The sequence below is a fragment of the Erinaceus europaeus genome, chromosome 7 (assembly GCF_950295315.1).
Source record: "Erinaceus europaeus chromosome 7, mEriEur2.1, whole genome shotgun sequence".
Taxonomy (NCBI): domain Eukaryota; kingdom Metazoa; phylum Chordata; class Mammalia; order Eulipotyphla; family Erinaceidae; genus Erinaceus; species Erinaceus europaeus.
This window is the reverse complement of record NC_080168.1, coordinates 15,463,401-15,486,104: the sequence shown is the minus strand read 5'-3', so window position 1 is coordinate 15,486,104 and position 22,704 is coordinate 15,463,401. Positions and strand designations below refer to the sequence as shown.

The 22,704-nt window shown below is 48.5% G+C and overlaps 1 protein-coding gene across 1 annotated transcript; it reads left to right on the top strand.

The window, feature by feature from the left end:
* The first annotated feature begins 13,971 nt into the window (after positions 1-13,971).
* On the top strand, positions 13,972-15,470 carry CDK5R2 (cyclin dependent kinase 5 regulatory subunit 2). The gene has a single exon (XM_060193871.1). The coding sequence runs from the start codon at positions 14,148-14,150 to the stop codon at positions 15,267-15,269; it is 1,122 nt and encodes a 373-aa protein (XP_060049854.1). The 5' UTR covers positions 13,972-14,147; the 3' UTR covers positions 15,270-15,470.
* Positions 15,471-22,704: the final 7,234 nt, after the last annotated feature.

Here is a 22,704-nt window from a genome sequence, read left to right as displayed (position 1 = left end):
GCTCGTAGGTTAACATTTCTCAAAGGGCATTACTACTGTGGATTTTTTTTTTTTTTTGCCTCCAGGGTTATTGCTGGGGCTTGGTGCCTGCACCATGAATCCACTTCTCCTGGAGACCATTTTCCCCATTTTCTTGCCCTTGTGCTTGTTCTACTTGTTATTTTTGTCATAGCTGTTGTTGTTGTCATTGGATAGGACAGTAAGAAATCAAGAGAGGAGAGGAGAGAAACATAGACACCTGCAGACCTGCTTCACTGCCTGCAAAGTGACCCCTGCAGGTGGGGAGCTGAGGGCTCGAACCAGGACCCCTACGCCAGTCCTTGCGCTTTGCACCATGTGTGCTTAAACCTCTGCTCTACCGCCCAGCTCCCAAATGTGGATACTTTTTATTTTGCAGAACACTTTCTCAGAGCCATGCCCCCCTTGTCCCCCCAAAAGCTGAATTGATGGATACTGTATGGGGTCTCTGGTGCTCTGCAGAGACAGTGGAGAGTGGGGGTGACTAGAAAACATGCAGCCCCACGAGCAGGTCAGAACATGGACTGGCCTGCTGTTTGCACACAGCAGGGATGTGGAGGCCCACAAAATCAGAGTCGGGGTGTTCCCAAGAAGAGGACCAGTGCCTGATAAATGATCAGGTCTTCCTGACCTTAGAAATCAAGTCTGATACTTGTCCACCCCCACCAGGAACAGTGTGAGTAGCTGTTGCTGCCAGCCCAGGAGCTGAACAGGAAAGACAGCTGTAAATTCAGGTCTCAAAAAACCAAACAAAGTGAGATGCTGGTCCCACCTTCGCCCTTTAATGAAGAATGCTCTAATCAAAAGAAGAAATAACACGCCATTGGTTTCAGGTCAGGCAAAACTTCCCTGCTCTGTACAAATAATTATGACAGCATCATTTGTAGTCGCTCACATTTTTGAAACACTGTGCACATGTAACATATACACATGATGCAGCCTTGTGAGAGAAAAAGAAAAGAAAGTAAAAGAAAGCAGCTTTCACAATAACCTTATGATGGCCTACTTAAAATTAAAAACAATTGGGAGGCGGAGCTACAAGCAGCAGATCGCTTTCTCTTCTCTCCTCTCCTCTCTCCTCTCCTCTCCTCTCCTCTCCTCTCCTCTCCTCTCCTCTCCTCTCCCGGATCAACTAGGAATACCAAAGGAGACCACCTGGGACTGAAACAAGACAGGACTAGAATGACCACAGGAACCCAGTAAATCACCCGTGAGTACAAACACACGTGGCTGGTGACAGAGAGGAGAGAGGAGCCTAAGGAGAGATTAAGTGACTGCTAACAGTTCAGCAGTTTATCAGTTGAGACACCACCTCTAGTCTGCTCCACAACAAGGGGACAGCTGAAGGGAGGAGAGGACTCCCCAGAGACTCACCAAGTGCAACTCTGAGTCTCCACTGCTACTACCCTCAGAATCTGGAGCAGCGACAGGGAGGGAAACCAGGGGACAGAGATCTAGTCGGGAAACTCAGGAGAAGACCTATACCTCGGTGGCATAGCTGAGGGGCTGTGAAAGTCTCTTTGCATAACCACTGGATTATCTCTGCCACACCCTGCTTTATCTCTTGGTCAGGAGTCACTGATTAAACTAAGAAGCCTACAGTGGTTTAAAAGCCCTCAGGCTCCCATAGCCTACAGGGAAGAAAAAAAAAAAAGAGGCTTTTAAACCACTGAGCTCCAACTCAGGGATTGAAACAACTGCTAACTTCCACCACTGTGAACCCTTTAATTAACTTACTTAGACACAAGTCAATCCAGGCAATAGTGATCAATAATTTGAAAAGTACTGATAGAGGGAACTCATAACATAATATATAAAATGGTTAAAACAACAAGAAAAAATATTGGAGAATCGAACCAGGACAAGAGTCCAGCTAAAAGTCCTCCAGAGGGTGAAGCACAAAATAACGAGTTCAACATCCAAACATTAGCTAAGGAAATAATAATAGGAGTGAGTAAAGAATTTGAAAAAATTGTAATCAGAAATACAGGAACAACAAATGAGAATATGGAAGAAAATACTAATTATCTCATGGTTATTAGAGAGCTGAAAGCTGAAATCGCTGAGCTAAGAAGGCAACTAGCTGAACAAGCTAAAACAGTATCAGAGCAGGGCAACAAAATAGATGAACTCCAGAAAACAGTAGCGGGCAGAGAGAATAGAATTTATGAGGCTGAAGACAGAATTAGTAAGATTGAGCAAGATTAGAGACAACTAAAAAAGAAGTAAGAGATCTCAAAAAGAGATTAAGAGATGCTGAAAACAACAACAGAGTCTTATGGGATCACTTCAAAAGAAACAATATACACATTATTGGCATACCAGAGGAAGAAAGAGAAGGAGAGGAAGAAATTATTATGGCATTTTCCAGGCCATAATAGTTGAAAACTTGTCTAGTCTAGACAACACCAAAGACATAAAGATTCAAGAATCCCAGAGGGTCCCAAACAGAATTAACCCAGACCTAAACACACCAAGACATATCATACTTAGAATGGAAAGGAATAAGGATAAAGAAAGGGTCCTGAAGGCTGCAAGAGAAAAACAAAAGAGTCACCTACAAAGGAAAACCCATAAGATTAGCAGCAGACTTCTCCATACAAACACTACAGGCCAGAAGAGAATGGCAAGATATCTATCGAGTACTCAATGAGAAAGGCTTTCAGCCAAGAATACTATATCCTGCTAGACTGTCATTCAGACTAGATGGAGGCATCAAAACCTTCTCAGACAAGCAACAGTTGAAGGAATCAACCATCACCAAGCCTGCCCAGAAAGAAGTTCTGAAAGGTCTCCTATAAACAATCAGACCACCACAAATAGGACATATATCAAAACACTCTAAAACTCTACAAGAATGGCATTAAAATATCTTCAATCTTTGATATCAATAAATGTCAATGGCCTGAATTCACCTATTAAGAGACACAGAGTAGGAATATGAATCAGAAAACATAACTCAACAATATGCTGTCTACAAGAAACCCACCTAACACAACAAGACAAACACAGACTTAAAGTGAAAGGATGGAAAACTATAATACAAGCCAATAGCCCACAAAAAAGGGCAAGAACAGCTATTCTCATATCTGACATGATAGACTTTAAAATAGATAAGATTTAAAAAGATAGGAATGGACACTACTTAATGCTCAGAGGATCAGTCAATCAAGAGGACTTAACAATTATTAACATCTATGCACCCAATGAGAAACCATCTAAATACATCAAACTTCTACTGAAAGAGCTACAGCAATATATTAACAGTAACACAATCATAGTAGGGGACTTCAACACCCCACTCTCTCAACTTGACAGATCATCCAGGCAGAAAATCAATAAAGACATAAGGGAGCTAAATGAAGAGATAGATAAAGTAGAACTATTGGACATTTTCAGAGTCATTCATCCCAAGAAACTGGAATACACATTTTACTCAAATCCACATGGGTCATTCTCAAGGATAGACCATATGTTAGGCCACAAAGACAGCATCAGCCAATTCAAGAGCATTGAATTGAATTGAATTGAATTGAATTGAATTGAATTGAATTGAATTGAATTGAATTGAATCATCCCAAGCATCTTCTCAGACCACAGTGGAATTAAGCTAACACTTAACAATCAACAAAAGATTAGTAACAGTCCCAAAATGTGGAAGCTCAACAGTACACTTCTTAACAACTTCTGGGTCAAAGAGGAAATAAAGTAAGAAATCAAAATGTTTCGAGAGTTCAATGAAAATGAAGACACAAGCTATCAAAATATTTGGGACACAGCAAGGCAGTACTGAGAGGGAAGTTCATAGCAATAAAAGCACACATTAGGAAAAAAGAAAAAGCACAAATAAACAGTCTGATTACACATCTTAAAGACTCAAGAACAAGACAACAAATAACCTCATCCAAAAATGGGGGGAGGACTTGGACAGAATATTCACCACAGAAGAGATCCAAAAGGCTGAGAAACACATGAAAAAATGCTCCAAGTCTCTGATTGTCAGAGAAATGCAAATCAAGACAACAATGAGATATCACTTCACTCCTGTGAGAATGCCATACATCAGGAAAGGTAGCAGCAGCAAATGCTGGAGAGGGTGTGGGGTCAAAGGAACCCTCCTACACTGCATGGAGGGAATGTCAATTGGTCCAACCTCTGTGGACAGTCTGGAGAACTCTCAGAAGGCTAGAAATGGACCTACCCTATGACCCTGAAATTCCTCTCCTGGGGATATATCCTAAGGAACCCAACACATCCATCCAAAAAGACCTGTGTACTCATATGTTCTTGGCAGCACAATTTGTAATAGCCAAAACCTGGAAGCAACCCAGGTGTCCAACAACAGATGAGTGGCTGAGCAAGTTGTGGTCTATATACACAATGGAATACTACTCAGCTGTAAAAAATGGTGACTTCACCATTTTCAGCCGATCTTGGATGGACCTTGAAAAAATCATGTTGAGTGAAATAAGTCAGAAACAGAGGATGAATATGGGATGATCTCACTCTCAGGCTGAAGTTGAAAAACAAGATCAGAAAAGAAAACACAAGTAGAACCTGAACTGGAATTGGTGTATTGCACCAAAGTAAAAGACTCTGGGGTGGGTGGGTGGGTGGGGAGAATACAGGTCCATGAAGGATGATAAATGACATAGTGGGGGTTGTATTGTTAAATGGGAAACTGGGGAATGTTATGCATGTACAAACTATTGTATTTACTGTTGAATGTAAAACATTAATTTCCCAATAAAGAAATAAATTGAAAAAAATAAAAATAAAATAAAACATTAATTCCCCCATAAAAATAAATAAAAAAATTAAAAACAATTATTTATTAGAGACAGAGAGAAATTAATGAGAAAGGGGGAGATAGAGGGAGAGAGAAAGAGTGACATCTGCAATACTACTTCACTGCTTGTGAAGCTTTTCCTCGGTAAGTGGAGAACAGGGGCTGGAAGCCAAATCATTAAGCATTGTAACATATGCACTCAACCAGGTGTGCCACTGTCTGGTCACTGATGGTCCATTTTCAATAAGGGAGAGTGGGAAGAGAAAGAGACAGAGGGAGAGAGAGAACCAGAGCATCATGCTAGAACAGGGGATGCTGGGACTTGAATACATGACCTCATGCTTGAAAGTCCAGGGCTTTACCCACTGTACCACTTCATGGGTTTCCAACTGCCCATTTGTATGGACTTCAAAAGAACTGAAAAATGTACCCCAAGCCCCCCCAACTCATAAGCAGAGGTGCTGACTGTTTCAAATACCTTATTTCCAGAATAGCAGGCTCTAGTTTGGGATGACACCTTCTGCAACCCACAACGACCCTGGGTCCAGACTCCCAGAGGGATAGAGAATGGGAAAGCTATCAGGGGAGGGGATGGGATATGGAGATCGGGTGGTGGGAATTGTGTGGAGTTGTATTCCTCCTATCCTACGATTTTGTTAGTGTCTCCTTTCTTAAATAAAAAAAATATATGTTATATTTATTTTAATAAGAGATACAGTGAGAAAGGAAGAGAAGGAGAGAAGAGCACTGTTAGCTCTGGCTTCTGATGGTACTGGGGATTGAACCTGGGACCTCAGAGAATTGAAAAAGTCTTTTTGCAGAAACACTATGCTGTCTCCCCAGTCTAATAAAATAATTGCTTGTTTTTTTTTTTTTTTTTTTTAAGGTTCTCATGATCATGGTCATGGCTAGAGGCTAGAGAGCAAGTGCCCTACAGGAGTTGTTAGGGGAGGCCACAGAAAGGGAAAACCTTGTGTAGACCCAGGAAATACTAAGAGGCAGTTCTCAGAGGCCACTCTCTTGCCCCCCAAAATATCCAAGAGCAGGGGTTTCACACACACCCCCAGGGCACAGGATGGGGGGTATCCTAGAACAGGGGACTCACAGAGGGTCTGTGCTCCCAGGGTGGAAACGAGGACAACGACAGCCATAGGACAGGTAGGAGATGGAAACCTAGTCACAGCTTTCCTACAGCCACCTGCCTGGTTGAGATGGAAACGCTGGCTGATTCCAACTCCAGCCCCCAGACGGGCTAAGAATATCCCAGAAAAGCAACAGCCACCACCCCCGTTCTTCTTGATCTGCTCCAGCATCTGGAGTGCGCTAGGCAGGAGCAGGGCAGAGAGGAGAGGCCAAGAAGGGGCTTGAAGGAGGAGGGAGAAGGGGAGCTGGGAAAGCAAGTGGGGAGTGCAGGGCAGAGAACTGTTCTCAGGGGGCAACAAAATGATGTACTGACAGAAGCCAGAAGTTGAGATGGGAGGATGGGGGAGGGGAGGAGGGAGAGTAAAGCTTTATTAAGGAAGGAAGGTGGGGTTATGGGAAGGAAAAGGAGCTCCTGCCTAGCTTGTCCTCACCTGGCCCTTGACGCTAGTCCCTCAAGCATCTGCCCTATCTCTCTCTACCCTGGGACACATTCTTCCACCTCCTTCCTCTTGTGCGTCCATCCTACTCTCTCTCTCTCTCTCTCAATGTTTATTATTTTATTTTATTTTACTTTATTTGCCTCCAGCGTTATCACTAGGGCTCCTTGCCAGCACTACAAATCCTCTGCTTTCTGGCAGCACTTTTTTCTATTTTATTGGATAGGACAGAGAGAAATTGAGAGGGGCGGGGGAGATAGAGAAGGAGCAAGAAAGACAGAAACCTGCAGACCTGCTTCACTGCTTGTGAAGTGTCCCCCCTGCAGGTGGAGAGTAGGGATTCAAACCCGGATCCTTGCACAGATCCTTGTGCTAAGTACTATGTGCGCTTAACTGGGTGTTCCACAACCTGGCCCCCTGCCCACCCCATTCTCTCTCTTTTTAAATTTTTACTGGTTTATTAATGAGAAATATAGGAGTGAGACAAAGTACCAGACAGCTCTCTGGTACATGTGCTGCCAGGGATTGAACTCAGGACCTCATGCTTGAGAGTCTGATGCTTTATTCACTGCGTCACCTCCCAGACCTCCACCCTATTCTCTATTTTAAAAATTGAAGTATAGGTGTAGGGAGATAGTTCATCTAGTAGGGTGTATGCCTTACCCTAGTGTGTGCGTTAGGCTCTGGGTTTGATCCCCAGCACAACCCGGGAGCACCATGGGCAGCACCAAGCAGAAGTCCAGAGCTGGCAGAGCCATGCCAAGTCTCTTCTCCTCTCTCTCTCTCTCTCTCTCTGTTTCTTACATAAAATGAAAAGGTCTGGGTGGTGACACATCGGGTTGAGCACACAAGGATCCAGGTTCAAGTCTCAGTCTTTACCAGCAGCTCAGGTAAGTTTCACAAGTGGTGAGGCAGTGCTGCAGATCTCTCTCTATCTTCTCTCCACTCAATTTCTTTGACTTTATCCAATAAATAGTAAATAAAATAAAATAATTGAAAATTTGACTGTAAAATAGTATTGCATGTGGTCTAGGACTTGGGCCTATTCCCTTCTTGCCAAAAGAAAGAATGAAGTCCAGAGAGATAGCTTAGCAGGCAGAGTGTATGCCTTACTATGCACATGGCACAGACTTGAGGCCTGGCATCATGTGGGAGAGTCACTGGTACTAGAGGAAGCTCTGGTGCTGTGGTCCTTCTCCGTCCTGGTGTACTCTAGATGACTAAGTAGCCCAGAGTGGTGAAACCATATATGCCTGAGGTCCTGGCTCCACTAGAACACAAATAAATAACTGAATAAAAACAAAATAGAGGGGGGCTGGGTGGTAGCGCAGCGGGTTAAGTGCATATGGTGCAAAGCACAAAGGCCTCCGTAAGGATCCCGGTTTGAGCCCCTACCTCCCCATCTGCAGGGGAGTCACTTCACAAGCAGTGAAGCAGGTCTGTAGGTGTCTATCTTTCTCTCCCTCTCTCTGTCTTCCCTTCTTCTCTCCATTTCTCTCTGTCCTATCCAACAACAACAACAGCTATGACAATGATAATAATAACTACAGTAAGTGTGACAACAAGAGCAACAAAGTGGGAAAAATAGTCTCCAGGAGCAGTGAATTCATAGTGCAGGCAGAGCCCAGGCAAAATAAAATAAAATAAAATAGAAATGAAAGAAAACAAAATCAAAAACCCAAAAGAATAGAAACATTGAGGAGATAACTGAAAAGAATTGCACATGTACAAATCTTTGAATTCATTTCTCCTGCAGCCTCTAAACAACAAACATAAGAAAATCTGTATTTGAGCTCCTCAGTTGAGTCCTTTGAATAACGAGACAGGTATGAAAAGTGGTGTGTCTTGGTGGTAGGCACCATCTGGGTGGGTGCCTCCCTGGTCAAATCCATGTTTTCTCTCTGCTGACTCCCTTTCCAAGCCATTGCCTGTAGCATTCTTTCTCCTCTGCAGTTGCCCCAGCTACCCTGGCTGGTCCACAGGAGAGGGTTGCAGAACTGGGTGTGTCCTCCCCTTTGTACCCCTCAGAACGCTGAAGTGGGGGACATTAAGCCAGAGAGGAAGCTGGGAGCTGGGAGGCACAGGAATCAGGCATCTTGATGCTCAGGTTGAGTCTCCATCTTGACTGGGAATTCATTCGTTCATTAATTCAAGAGTGAGGCCAGAATACCAGTCACCTCTGGCATAGGCAGTGCCAGGGATTGAACCCAGGGCCTCATGCATGCAAATCCTGTGCCGTATGTGCTAATCTACCTTCCTGATCACCATACTGACTTTTTTTTTTTTTTTGTCTCCAGGTTTATCACTGGGGCGCGGTGCCTGCACTATGAATCCACTATTCCTGGAAGCTATTTTTTTTCCCTTTTTGTTGCCCTTGTTGTTTATTGTTGTGGTTATCATTATTGTTGTTATTGTTGTCATTGTTGTTGGATAGGACAGAGAGAAATCAAGAGAGGAGGGGAAGACAGAGAGGGGGAGAGAAAGATAGACACCTGTAGGTGGGGAGACAGGCTTTAACCAGCATCCTTATGCCGATTCTTGCACTTTGTGCCATGTGCACTTAACCCACTGTGCTACCTCCTGGCCACCCATACTGACTATTTTAAGGACATCTTCTGCCATCAGCCTCTCTGTAGAGATCCCTTGGAAACAGAGGGAGACAATGCCTCTGTGGTTGGAGATGTGTGATTTTGATGTTTTCTGGGCAGACCTTGAACCTTAGTCATCTCAATACCCTGTCTTTTGATCCGCCATCTTCAGCCTCTGATTTAGAGCATGGCAGGGTCTGTGGAGCTTTACATTGCAGGAAGCCTGAGCACCTCCCCCATGTCCTAGGCTGGGAGCAGGCAAGCAGGCCTTACAAGGCTGCTGGGTGTCCTGCACACCAGGACTGGGCCCACTAGGCAGAGACAGACCAGAGAGAATCAGGCAGGCTGCAACCAGAGAGTGGAACAGAGTCCTAGGATATATCCTATTTATTTATTTCTAAAGGTCTATTGAGAAGGAGAGGGCGAGATAGATAGAGATAGATAGCATACTAGAGCTTCACTCTGGCACATGTGATGCCAGGGATTGAACTCAGGACCTCATGCTTGAGAATCCAATGTTTCATTCACCGTGCCACCTTCCAGACCATGACATATTTAACATTTTTTTAATATTTATTTATTTATTTATTTGCTTAGTCCCTTTTGTTGCCCTTGTTGTTTTATTGTTGTTGTTACTGATGTTGTTGTTGGATAGAACAGAGAGAAATGGAGAGAGGAGGGGAAGACAGAGAGGGGGAGAGAAAGATAGATACCTGCAGACCTGCTTCACCACCTGTGAAGTGACTCCCCTGCAGGTGGGGAGCTGGGGGCTTGACCTGGGATCCTTGCCGGTCCTTGCACTTTGTGCCACCTGACCAAGACGTATTTTATTTAGAATCAAAACTATCAAACTGCAAGAGGGAATCACTCTTTCAGGTCAGTCCCAAAGTTGTTATCTTTGTTCTTTGGTAGCAAAAATGAAATATATAGTCTTTTAATTCTTTTTTTTTTTTTTTTTGCCTCCAGGTTATCATTGGCACTCAGTACCTGCACTATGAATCCACAGCTCCTGGAAGCCATTTTTTCCCCCATCTTGTTGCCCTTGTTGTTGGATAAGATAGAGATACAGAGAGAAAGATGGAGAAAGAGAGAAAACATAGCACTATACATCTCTGGTTTATGGTGGTGGTGGCAACTGAAACCTGGGACCTCAGAGCCTCAGTCTTTTTGCATAAGCCCTGTCTTTGCACTTTAATATGAAATAAAAAGGAGGGGAAGGAGGAAGAAGAGGAGAAGAAGAAAAAGAAGGAGAAGGAGAAAAAAAGGAGGAGGAGAAGGAAAAGGAAGATGAGGAAGAGGAAGAAGAGGAGGAAGAGAAAAAGGAAAAGGAGGAGGAAGAAGATGAGGAAGAGAAGGGGGAGGAGGAGGAGGAGATTTAGAAGCAGCAGCAGCCCAGAGAGCTGAAATGATTTACCCCAAGTCATTGAACTTAGAAGGTTGGATCAGAATTGCTGCCTTCTGGGCTCTGGGCCTTGAGAGAAGGAGTTGAAAAGCACCAGAAGGCAGAGGAGGTGAGGATACTGCCTGCAGATGTTCCCACAAAGATGAGACTCTCCAGGCTAGGCAGGGAGTAGGCTCAGCAGCCGAGTGTATGCCTTGCATAGCAAGGCCTTGAGTTCAATCCTTGGCACTGCATATGACAGAACACTGCTTGAATCTCCCTTCATCTCCCTCCGGCAGTCTCCTTAAAAAAGATAGCAGCCCTTGTCTCCCCAGAGTGCTTTGGGGAGGCTCAGTGATGAGTGGACATTGATAGTGACCTTCATCAATAAGACCTTGCTCCTACCTTGGTCTACACGCTCCAGTTCTTGGCCTAGCACTGCAGTTGCTGACATTCTGAGCTTTGGGGCAGAGCCACTTACCTGGATGGGTTCAACATAACCTACAGAATGACAGACAGACAAGGAAGCTGATCTCCTGGAATTCTCATTACAGGCGTTTGACCCAGCCAGCAGTGAATTCTGGAGCAGAAATCCCTGGGAAATGGACAAAGGGCAGCATCACATAGACACAAATATAGACAACACATTACAAAAACAGAGCCCAGCCAGGAAAGGACACTTGTAGACGTGCCATGGAAGCCACTGCCCTTTTGCAAAGTCCACCTGCTCATGATGTCATCTTTGTGTCTTTTCTGTTTCACTGTGCTTATTCTCCTTGACCTCCACCCTATAGAAGCCTTTATAATACCTCTGCAATAATGGTGATGCTGCTGCTCTTTGTGGCTCCAGTTTTGATGTTCTGGTGCTCTTGGGAGTCGGGTGGTAGCACAGCAGGTTAAGCACAGGTGATGGGAAGTGCAAGGACCAGTGTAAGGATCCCGGTTCGAGCCCCTGGCTTCCCACCTGCAGGGGAGTTGCTTCAGAGACAGTGAAGCAGGTCTGCAGGTGTTTATCTTTCTCTCCCGCTCTGTCTTCCCCTCCTCTCTTGATTTCTCTCTGTCCTATCCAACAACAATGACAACAATAATGATAACCACAACAACAATAAACAACAAGGGCAAAAAAAGGGAATAAATAAATACTAAAAAAAAAAAAAAAAATCCCACCTTCATCCAGGCTACAAATACATGGGCCTCAGCCCAGCCCTGAGTTAAGTTGTTACATAGCAGCTGCTGCCAGGGTCAGAAAAATTGATGTCATAAGGAGGGTAGGCCCCTTCCAATCAGTCCCAAACATCTGCTTCTTGGAGAAGGTGAACTTTCAGGAACCAGGCAGAAGCAGGGTTGTGATCTGAAGCAGGAATCTGGCCCAGTGGGAGGAGTTTAAATTCCAGAGGGATGACTAGTGTAGGATTTGGGATTGAAAGGGGGGAGCACAGGAGCCAGAGAGAGAGTCTCCAAGGCAGGACAGATGGAGAATGAGATGGGAGGGCACTTTGTTTGGGGGCCCTGAAACAGAGGAAGGAATTCTTAATTCTGACCAAGAAAAAAAACAATAATAGCCGGGGCCAGAGTAAAGGTGTCATGGTGCTAGAACTGGGAGAGCTGAATGGAAGATCTTGTCCTCAGTGACACCAGCAATAGGTCTTACGTCAATGAGGGACTCCAGGGAGCAAAGCTGGGAGGGACCCACATGCCACGAAGATCCACGTGGCAGTGTTTTCTACCGGTGCAGCTCAATCTCTCTGGGGCCCATCCTTAACTACAAACAAGCTGGCTGTTCCTTAGGTGTCACATATAGGCTGACTCAGAAGGCCTTGTAGGAGGAAGTGGGACCAATTGCAGGAGCTGAAAAAAGAGAAGAGTTTTCATGGACAGACTATTCACCACAGAAGAGATCCAAAAGGCCGAGAAACACATGAAAAAATTCTCTAAGTCTCTGATTGTCCGAGAAATGCAAATAAAGACAACAATGAGATGTGACTTCATTCCTGTGAGAATGTCATATATCAGAAAAGGTAGCAGCAACAAATGCTGGAGAGGTTGTGGGGTCAAAGGAACTGCTGGTGGGAATGTCAGTTGGTCCAACCTCTGTGGAGAACAGTCTGGAGAACTCTAACAAGGCTAGAAATGGACCTACCCTATGATCCTGCAATTCCTTTCCTGGGGATAGATCCTAAGGAACCCAACACACCCATCCAAAAAGATCTGTGTTCTTTTTGAACATATCAAAAAGATATGTTCTTGGCAGCACAATTTGTAATAGCCAAAACCTGGAAGCAACCCAGATGAGTGGTTGAGCAAGTTGTGGTATATATACAGATGAGTGGTTGAGCAAGTTGTGGTATATATACACAATGGAATACTTCACCATTTTCAGCCTATCTTTGTTGGGTCCATAGGCAGGAGGACTTCTCTCCCCATCAAACCCATGGCCATCCTCAAAGCTCATTTAGGAAGTCAGGGAACTCCAGTGTCGAGGAACCACAGAGAAGAGACCCTGAAAAGAATGAGTACAGTCCTTCAAGGCAGATATGTCAGCCCCAACCCCAGTTGGGTCCAGGACCAGATGCAGGACAAAGGTCTTGTTGGTGCTGAGGAGGGACCAGGCAGAAAGAAAGGGACAAGGCCCAGCCTAACAGCTTACAGCTGAGAGTGGTGACGGTTATAGTTAAGCTTAACGGTTATAGTTGAGAGTGGCAACAGCTGGCACTCAGACTTCAGGAGGAATTTCATAATGAAAGCCACCTCAACCTGGACCCAGGGCTGGTCTGGAAGTCGGGCCAAAACTCCTGGGTCTGCCTGGGCACAGGAGACCCCATTAGCAGTCTCAGCTTGGAGACACCAAGTGATTCAGTTTCCAGCCTTTCACCAGGGACCATCCATCACTCACCCAAGATCATAAGTGAGGCTGTATTAGTGGGGACTAGGGGCACACTGGGAACTGTCCAGCGATCAGGTCTGCAGAGAATCAATCAGGCCGACAAAGACTTCAGCCCAGTCCCGAGACATAAAGGAGGGTCTTGATCCCCAGCCCAGAGAGGCAGGTTGTGAAGTACTGGAAGCCCCCCTCCCCCCCCACACACACAAGCAAGGATGCACCTGCTGCAGCCCGGAGTTGTGGTCTCCTGGGGGAAGGGTGGCTGTGGAGAGGAAAGAGCAGAGGAAACATATCCGATGGTCAGATTGGAGGAAGCTCTGCAGTGAGAACCTGTGGGGACACGGACGACCTGAGGAGGCCCTTCACACTCCTTGTTCCCCTATACTTATCCAAAGCATGGGGGAGGCTATTCCAGTGCCCACTCAGGTTTATGAAAACAAGCAAACCCACTGCTCTAGGGCCTGGGTGGAAGTGGATACCATCCACCACTTCCTAGTCCTGGCCTAGAGGGAGACCCTCCACCACCCCCTCCACCGGCTCCGACCCCCCACCCTATCCCGAGGGCTGCAGCCCGAGGGTGCGGGCGGGGCGGGACTGGCGTGCGGTCTGTGAATCCTATTGGTCCTATGGGCTGCCCGTCAGGGTGGCAACTCGGGCGCGGATTGGCTGCGCCAGGCAGGGCGAAGGGAAGGCCAGGGACCAAGGGGTGGGGCTGACGCTGCAGCTGGCGCAGCTCAGACCCCGCTCAGCAGCCGCGGAGCAACTAAGCAGCCCGTTTCTTCGCGGGTCCCAGCTCCCGGGCCGGGGCCAGGCCCCCCCCACCGCCGGGTCCCCCGGGGCTGCAGCAGCGGCGGCGGCGGCGACACCCGCGGTTCCCGCCGGGGCCCGGGCGCCGGCCCCGCTCTGCAGGATGGGCACGGTGCTGTCTCTGTCGCCCGCCTCCTCGGCCAAGGGCCGGAGGCCCGGCGGGCTGCCGGAGGAGAAGAAGAAGGCGCCGCCCGCGGGGGACGAGGCGCTTGGGGGCTCCGGGGCGCCGCCCGCGGGCAAAGGCGGCAAAGGCGAGAGCCGGCTCAAGCGGCCGTCTGTACTCATCTCCGCGCTCACCTGGAAGCGCCTCGTGGCTGCGTCGGCCAAGAAGAAGAAAGGCAGCAAGAAGGTGACGCCCAAGCCGGCGTCCACCGGCCCCGACCCCCTGGTCCAGCAGCGTAACCGCGAGAACCTTCTTCGCAAAGGCCGGGACCCCCCCGACGGAGGCGGCGCGGCAAAGCCCCTCGCGGTGCCCGTGCCCACCGTGCCCGCGGCCGCCGCCGCCTGCGAGCCGCCGTCGGGGGGCAGCGCGGGCCCCCCGCCGCCGGGCTCGGGAGGGGGCAAGCCGCCGCCGCCGCCCCCCGCCCCGCAGGTCGCGCCCCCGGTGCCCGGCGGCTCCCCGCGGCGGGTGATCGTGCAGGCATCCACCGGCGAGCTGCTGCGCTGCCTGGGCGACTTCGTGTGCCGCCGCTGCTACCGCCTCAAAGAGCTGAGCCCCGGCGAGCTGGTGGGCTGGTTCCGCGGCGTGGACCGCTCGCTGCTGCTGCAGGGCTGGCAGGACCAGGCCTTCATCACGCCCGCCAACCTGGTATTCGTGTACCTGCTGTGCCGAGAGTCGCTGCGCGGGGACGAGCTGGCGTCGGCCGCCGAGCTGCAGGCCGCCTTCCTCACCTGCCTCTACCTCGCCTACTCCTACATGGGCAACGAGATCTCCTACCCGCTCAAGCCCTTCCTGGTGGAGCCCGACAAGGAGCGCTTCTGGCAGCGCTGCCTGCGCCTCATCCAGCGGCTCAGCCCCCAGATGTTGCGGCTCAACGCCGACCCCCACTTCTTCACCCAGGTCTTCCAGGACCTCAAGAACGAGGGCGAAGTGGCCGCCAGCGCCGGGGGGGCGCCCAGCGGGGGTGCTCCCGCCGCCGCCGCCTCCTCCACCACCTCCTCTTCGGCCGCCAGGGACAGCTGCGCGACCGGCCCCAAGCACTGGACTATCAACCTGGACCGCTAGGGAGTGCCCGCCCCCTTGCTTCTGCCCGCTCCTCCTGTCCCCTTCCCTCCACGCGCCCCGCAACCTCTGCCGCTGGGACCCCGGGCCCGGGGAACAGGCCTGGACGCCCCAGGCCTCCGGCCCTGCCTGGATTTTGCTGGGGGTAGAGTGGGGGTGGGGGGCGAGCGAGGGAAGGGGGACTCCCCGGCCTTGCCCTTTCTGTCTCCCCCTTTCTGCCCGGGTCTCTTTCTTCCCGTCTGTGTATGTCCCTAAGGCCATTTCTCCTCGGGGCTGTCTCCACCCTCACCTCCTTCCTCATCTTTCTTCTAATCCGTCTGCCTCCCCCTCGCCCCTCCCCTTCCTATTTCCCCCTGCTGGCACGTGTGCTTCCCTCTCCATCTTACCCGACCCTCCACCTCACATACCTGATGCCACTCCGTGCCCCCCACTCTCTTCCACACTTGTGTTCCCCACTCTTCTCCTTTTCCCTGGCTCCTGTCGTGTATCACCTTCTTCCGTCCCTGTCTTCCTGCCCCCCACCTTCGGCCTCAGTCAGCTTGCAATCCCCCCTCCCCCACGGACCCTCCAAATCTCCCTCCCCAGACCCCGGAGAGCACGAGTTCTTCATTCGGATTGACTGAGGAGGAGACTGCAGCCTCGGGGCAACCCGAAAATCCGCCAGTGAGGGGGAGGTTATTTACCCCACCCCCACCGCCTCTCCCTACCTTTCTCAACGTGTTGCATGCCGGGAGTTGGGGGGAGGGGTGCCGGCTTCAGGATGCTGAAGTTTGGGAACAAAATCAACCTGGGAGGCCACCCCAGCGGCAGCGGCACCTCGACGGAAGTGTGGAAAGAGACAGAAAACTCTTCTTACTCTGGGGACCGCACCCCTCTCCCTAATCCTTAGGTGTCTTTTGGTTCCCCCACTTTTAATTTATTCGGTCGTTTCCAAAGGGAGGGGGGAGGGAGGGTTGGGCCGGGTGCTGTCCGAGGTGCTGATCCGAGGCCGGACGGGAACCTTCCCGGGAGGGTACCAGGGACTGGGTTGGGCCTGGTGCCGTGTCCAAGGTGCCAACGATGCAGGCCAGCAGCGCGGCCTGCAATAGTCTGTCTGTCCGTCTGTCCTGGAGAGAACTATATAAAGCGCTGGGAGCGCCTACAGATGCTTTTGCGCCGGCCTTTATTTGGGCCCTGGGGAGTGGTTGGGGGGAAGGGGCGGGGTGGGAATAGAAGTGTCACAGGTTAGGCAGGAGTCCCCACCCCCATCCAGTCCCTGAGAACTGCTAGCCTTTCCTCCATCACTTTCTTCCCACTGGCTTCCAGTTAACAGAGGGCAAAGTGAAGTAGCCAAAGGTGAAGGCTTGGCCACAAAACTGAGTCCTACCCAGCCCCAAGCCCCATTCTATCTGGCTCAGCTCCTACTAACAACATTGGGGCTATTTAAAGATGAAGAGGGCAGCAGACTTGGTTCTCCTGCAGAGTAGCCCACAGAGGCAGAATTAGCTAGATATTATGGCTGCCTTTCCTGTTCTCTCTCTTCCTGCCGCTCCTCTGCTCAAGAGGCCGCTCAAGCCTAAGCCTATGTCCACCACCCTCAGGTGGGGTCTGACTGATAAACTCTGCCTCACTTACACCTCACCACCACCACCCCCAGCCACTTCAGGGCTGCCTCCGCCACACACCCAGCCAGTATATCCTGGAGAGGCCCATTCTTGAGTGAAGCTCAGTTCTGCCCCTTCACTCTCTCCCCGCTCCCCCTCCCCCAGGGATAATGGAAGCAATTTTGAAGGTTGCAAGCAGAGAAATAAGCTCTTTAACCTGAAGCCCCTGTTCCATTCCCGTTGCCTTCGTAGCCACGTGGCTAGGCACCCAAATCAGTTTCACTGCCCCAAGGAAGCTGGGCTCGGACACCCCTAATTCTGGCCTCCGCCATGTTCTCAAAGGTCCAAGAGAACTCAGCTCTGCTGTCCGTGGTGCTGATGGGGGCTCTCGGGTAGGGTGGGGCGTTTGGAACTCGGCCTCCTCTCGGTTTTTGGGATTATTTGGGCATAGCCTGTGCTCTATTCTGGGGGTGAGTTACAGGAGTCTGGCACGAGCACTCAGCAGAGACAGCGTCCACTTGCCTTCCAGGTCCTGGACGACCTCACTCCCCCCACCCCTCAGCCTAGGCTCAGCGCCCTTGCTCTGGTCCAGGAGCCGGAAGTCTCCAGCCCAGATTTGTGAATAGAGTTCTCCCAGGGAGGGGTGTGTGTGGGGGGGGAGACGAGAACTGGCGGAAGAGAAGGCGGGAGCAGACGCCCATTGGCTGGAATTTGGCGCAGTCAGCGCTGTGCCGTCATCTCTCCGGGTTTGGGAGGAGGGAGGGAGGAGTGCTCGGGTCACCCGCGGCTGTCGCCATAGTAACCAGACGGGGTGGGTGCCTCTCTGCCACCTTTAGTTGGGCAACAAGCTCTGCCTTATTGGGAACTAGTGGGAACTACAGTTAGTGAGACCACATGACTGGGTGGGAAAGTAACCAGAGAACTGAAATATCCTGTCATTTGAGGGAAGGTGTGTGTGTGTGTGTGTGTCTAGATATTGTCCCTGAACCCATAGACATAGGACACTCCCTTAAACCCCCCCTCCCTCTCTCTCTCCCTCTCTCTCTCTCTTCAGGGTCCTGTCATTGGGTACTTGGAACTCTAGAATGAGAAGGAAAAAAAAGTCTCACCAAGTGATATCAGATTAAACCTCACTCTCCAAGGCATGAGACACTGATTTAACCGGATTAGGGCTGAGGGTCTGGAGGCGGATCAGCAGGTACAGGTGAAAAAATTAGACTCCTGGGTCAAACATGGTCAGACTCATTATGGAGAGAGCCGTCCTAAGGAGAAAGGCCCTGAGCAGTCTTCTGGAAAGCAGTAACCTGGGGGGTGGGCGGTAGCCATGGTGCAAAGTCCAAGGAAGTGAAAGCCATGAAGCAGGTCTGCAGGTGTCTATCATTCTCTCCTCTTCTCACTCTTCCCCTACTCTCTCTATTTCTCTCTGTCCTATCCAACAATAACAACCACAACAAGGGCAACAAAATGGGAAGAATAACTTACAGGGGCAGTGGGTTTGTAGTGCTGACATCGAGCCCCAGTGATAACCTTGGAGGCAAAAAAAAAAAAAAAAAAGCAGTAACCTGCTCTTTCCTACCCAGAAGTGAGCCTCAGGAACTTGAGTCCAGGCTGGGGAAGGAGGTGGGAAGAGCTCTAGAATGTGGACTGCAGGGCTTGGAGGAGTGGACCTAAGAAAGGAGATAGAGGCTAGGAGACTGAAAGCCAGCTGCAGCCATGACTCAGCACTTTCTCTCAGCAAATAGCTGGGGTGACTCCCTGCTTCCCAGTCCTGGAGAGAGGGAAGAGGGGCCAGAAAGCAAAGGGGCAGATAACAGGATGGCCCAACCATTTGCACGATACAAGCATTGACACAGAACCAAAGGGAGATGTTTTAAGCCAGAAGCAGGTGTATGTGCATATATACTGATGAAGGCACAGCCAATGATAACATCTACACAGCTCTGCACCCCACTCTGCTGTCCTCTTCCGGGAGCAGAGGATGTTCTGTCCCTAGAGTTCTGCTTGCCTGTCCCTGGAATACCTTAGAGTTTATTGGGGAAAAGGATGAAAAACAAAACAAACAAACAAAAAAAAACCAACACTGCAGACATGGGGGAGGGTTGTCATGGCAACAGCTTTGCCTGCCAGTCAGGATGCCCAGCAACCAGAGCATCTGGCAGTATCCATTGGGACATCCTGTGGCTTCTGCCCATCAAGACTCTGTCTCAAGCACCCAAATGGGATTCTTCAGAAGATTTCTACAGTAGAGACCACCAAAGCAGTCCCTTCATTCTTATCCCCATGGCCAGGAAAGCTGGTGACCAGCTATGGGGCCTGATCTCCATGGGTCTTGCTGTGACTGGTACATGGTCCTGTTTATACATATTAGTCATCAAGTGCTGTGAGAAGCCTCCAGGCATCAGGGGTTAACACTGTAAAGACCTCTATTTAGGGCTATTGTCTTGCCTCTCAAAACCTTTCACACACCAGAAGGTTACCTGTGCCTGCCAACACAAACTAGGTGTATATATATATAGAAAATAGTTTCCACTCAGTGTGATGGAAGGTTGGGTGTGAGGTGTATAAGCTGCAGCGGATAGCACCAGAATTCAAGTTTGGTCTTCTTTTTGCTTTTGCTTTTAAAAAATATTTAGATTATTTTATTATTTTTTAAGGTTTTTAAAATTTATTTATTTTCCTTTTTGTTGCCCTTGTTGTTTTTTATTGTTGTTGTAGTTATCATTGTTGTTATTAATATTGTCATTGTTAGATAAAACAGAGAGAAATGGAGAGAGGGGAGGAAGCCAGAGAGGGGGAGAGGAAGAGATACACCTGCAGACCTGCTTCACTGCCTGTGAAGAGACTCCCCTGCAGGTGGGGAACCGGAGGGCTTGAACCAGGATCCTTAAGCCAGTCCTTGTGCTTCGCGCCATGTGTGCTTAACCCACTGCACTACCGCCCAATTCCCGATTATTTTATTTTGATGAGATAGAGAAAGACCCACAGGGAAACACCAGAGCACTGTTAGGCTCTGATTTATGGTGATGCTGTGGATTGAATTTGGGAGCTTGGAGCCTCAGGCCTGAGAGTCTCTTTGCATTAGCTTTGTGCTGTTTTCCTAGCCCAAGTTTGGTTTTCTTTTATGCAGTACTGGGTGGAAGTTGCACACAGAATACCATCACTGGCTCAGGTTTTGTTTTGTTTTTTAGGGAGGGAGAAGAGAGAGGAGACACACCAATTCACCATCCACAGTGTTCCCATGTGGTGCTAGGACTCAAACCCAGGGCTGTAAGCACAGAAAGTATGCATGCTACCGGATGATCTGTCTCCCAGTCCCTGAACTGGAGTTCATTTGACCTTTATTAAATAACTGAGGAAGGGACTGGAGAGGCCAAATAATGGTTATGCAAATAATTCTCCTGTTTGGGGCTCTGAGGTCCCCAATTCAATCCTCAGTACCACCATAAACCAGAGCTGAGCAGTGCTCTGGTCTTCTCTCTGTGTTTTTATCTTTCTCTCTTATTAAAATAAATAAAATAATTTTAAAAATTGAAGAGGTTTAAAGTTGATCTGTTTTCCTTTCAAACTGGCTCACTAACTCTTCTCCCTGGCCCATTATTATTATTATTATTATTATTATTAATTATTATTATTTTGTTCTTTCTCACTATGCAGGTTTAAGCTCTTAGTTTCTGACTTAAAGGTGCCCCAGTACAGTTTAAGCTTTTATGGACTCCATCTACCACCTCCCCCATTTTTTCTACTAGATCTTTTTAAAAAGACTTGTTTAATTTGTTTTATATGAGAGTGAGAAGGAGAGAGAGAGAGATGGAAGAGATATTCACATGAAAAAGAAGCCAGAGCACCACTGTGGCAGATGTGGTGCCAGGAATCAACTGGAAATCTCAATGTGCATCTCCTGTGCTCCAGCAGCTGAGCGGCTTCCTCAATGCTCTGCTTAGTGATGAACAGGCTATGAAGGGCTCCGTTTCCCTCGAGAGAGTACCCAGCCTCCTCTCTCTCTCCCTCTCTATCTCCCCCTCCCCTTTCAATGTTATCTGTCCTGTCCAATAAGATTTAAAAAAGGGGGGGGAGCCTGGCGATGGCGCAGCCTGCTAAGCTGTTAAGCACATGTGGCACGAAGCACAAGGACCGACGAGGATCCCAGTTCGAGCCCCCAGCTCTCCACCTGCAGGGGAGTCACTTCACAGGCAGTGAAGCAGATCTGCAGGTGTCTTTCTCTCCCCTCTCTGTCTTCTCCTCCTCTCTCCATTTCTCTGTCCTATCCAACAACAACAGCATCAATAATAACAACAACAATAATGACTACAACAATGGAACAACAAGGGCAACTAAAGGGAAAAAATGGCCTCCAGGAGCAATGGATTCGGATTCGAAGTGTAGGCACCAAGCCCCAGCAATAACCCTGGAGGGAAAAAAAAAAAGACAGCTAGAAGCAGAGGCTTCATAGTGCTGGCACTGAGCCAGAGAGAGAGAGGGAGAGAGAGAGGGAGAGGGAGGGAGAGAGTCTCTGGTTTCTTTGTAAGACTTTCCTCCTTTGAAGCTTCATGAGTGGCAGAGCAGTGCTGCAGGTGTCTCTCTTTCTTCCCTTTCAATTTTTATCTGTCTCTATCCAGTGAGTGACCAAATACACATTTTAAAAAACATTTTTTAAAAAAAAAAGCATTTTTATTGGAGGAATTAATGGTTTGTAGTAAGTACAGCTGTTGGTGCATGTGTAACATTTCTTGATTTTCTGCAAAACACTCTCCCCCATTAGCCTAGGTCTTCCTCCATCATCACGCACCAGGACCTGAAAGCCCCCTCGATGCACAGAATCTTTTACTTTGGTGCAGTACACCTAAATAAATATTTTTAAACATTATTTACTTTTACTTTTTTTTTTTTTTTCCAGAGCACTGCTTAGCTCTGGCTTATGGTTGTGGGAGCAATTGAACCTGGGACTTTGGAGCCTCAGGCATGAGAGTCTCTTTGCATAAGAATTATGCTATTGGGCAGGGGTAGATAGCATAATGGTTATGCAAAGAGACTTTCATGCCTGAGGCTCCCAAGTCCCAGGTTCAGTCCCCTGCACCACCATAAGCCAGAGCTGAGCAGTGTTCTGGTAAAAAAAAAAAAAAAAAAAAAAAAGAATCATGCTATCTACCCCATCCCTAAATAAATCTATTTTAAAAAGACTCTAGCCTTTTCTTCCCATTTCCTGTGGTTGCTATTTATTTCAAGCTCATAAATCACTGTATTCTCTCCCAGTGCACTTAGTACTATTGTATTTATCTGTTCACTGCCAGGATTTCACATGCCCCCAGTATTCTAACACTCCCAGTGGACTGGGTCTCTATTTATTCTAGATTAAGGATGAGAGACAGAGAAGAGAGGGAGAAAAGAGGGAAGGTGGAAGGAGGGAGGGAGGGATAGAAAGAAGGAGAGATGCCACAGCACCTTTCCCACTATTTGGAAGTTTCTGCTTTGCATGGTGCTCCCACATACTGGCTAGAGGCTTGAACGCAGGTCCCTGAGTTTCTGCTCTACAAGGTGAGCTATCTCCTGGGCATTTCTCCATGCGCACCTTTTATATAACAACCTTAAAGGTGAAGATAAATAATAGAAATAAGGGGAAAAGTATCTCTCCACCCCCACCTCCTTTTTTCTTTCTTTTTTTTTTTTTAAGGTAGAGATAGGGGCAGAGAGCAAAAGAGCCCACAGTTCTAAAGCTTTCAGTGCAGAGGGGGCAGGGCTTGAACCTGGGTCACATACATGGCAAAACAGCACGTTATCCAAATGAGCTTTTTCGCTGGCCCAAAAGAGGTGTGTTTTTCACAGCTATATACAAGATGTTGGGTACTATACAGCAAACT

Bases quoted from the DNA above. Each gene is read 5' to 3' on its own strand.
- CDK5R2 (XM_060193871.1), top strand. From the start codon at position 14,148: ATGGGCACGGTGCTGTCTCTGTCGCCCGCCTCCTCGGCCAAGGGCCGG.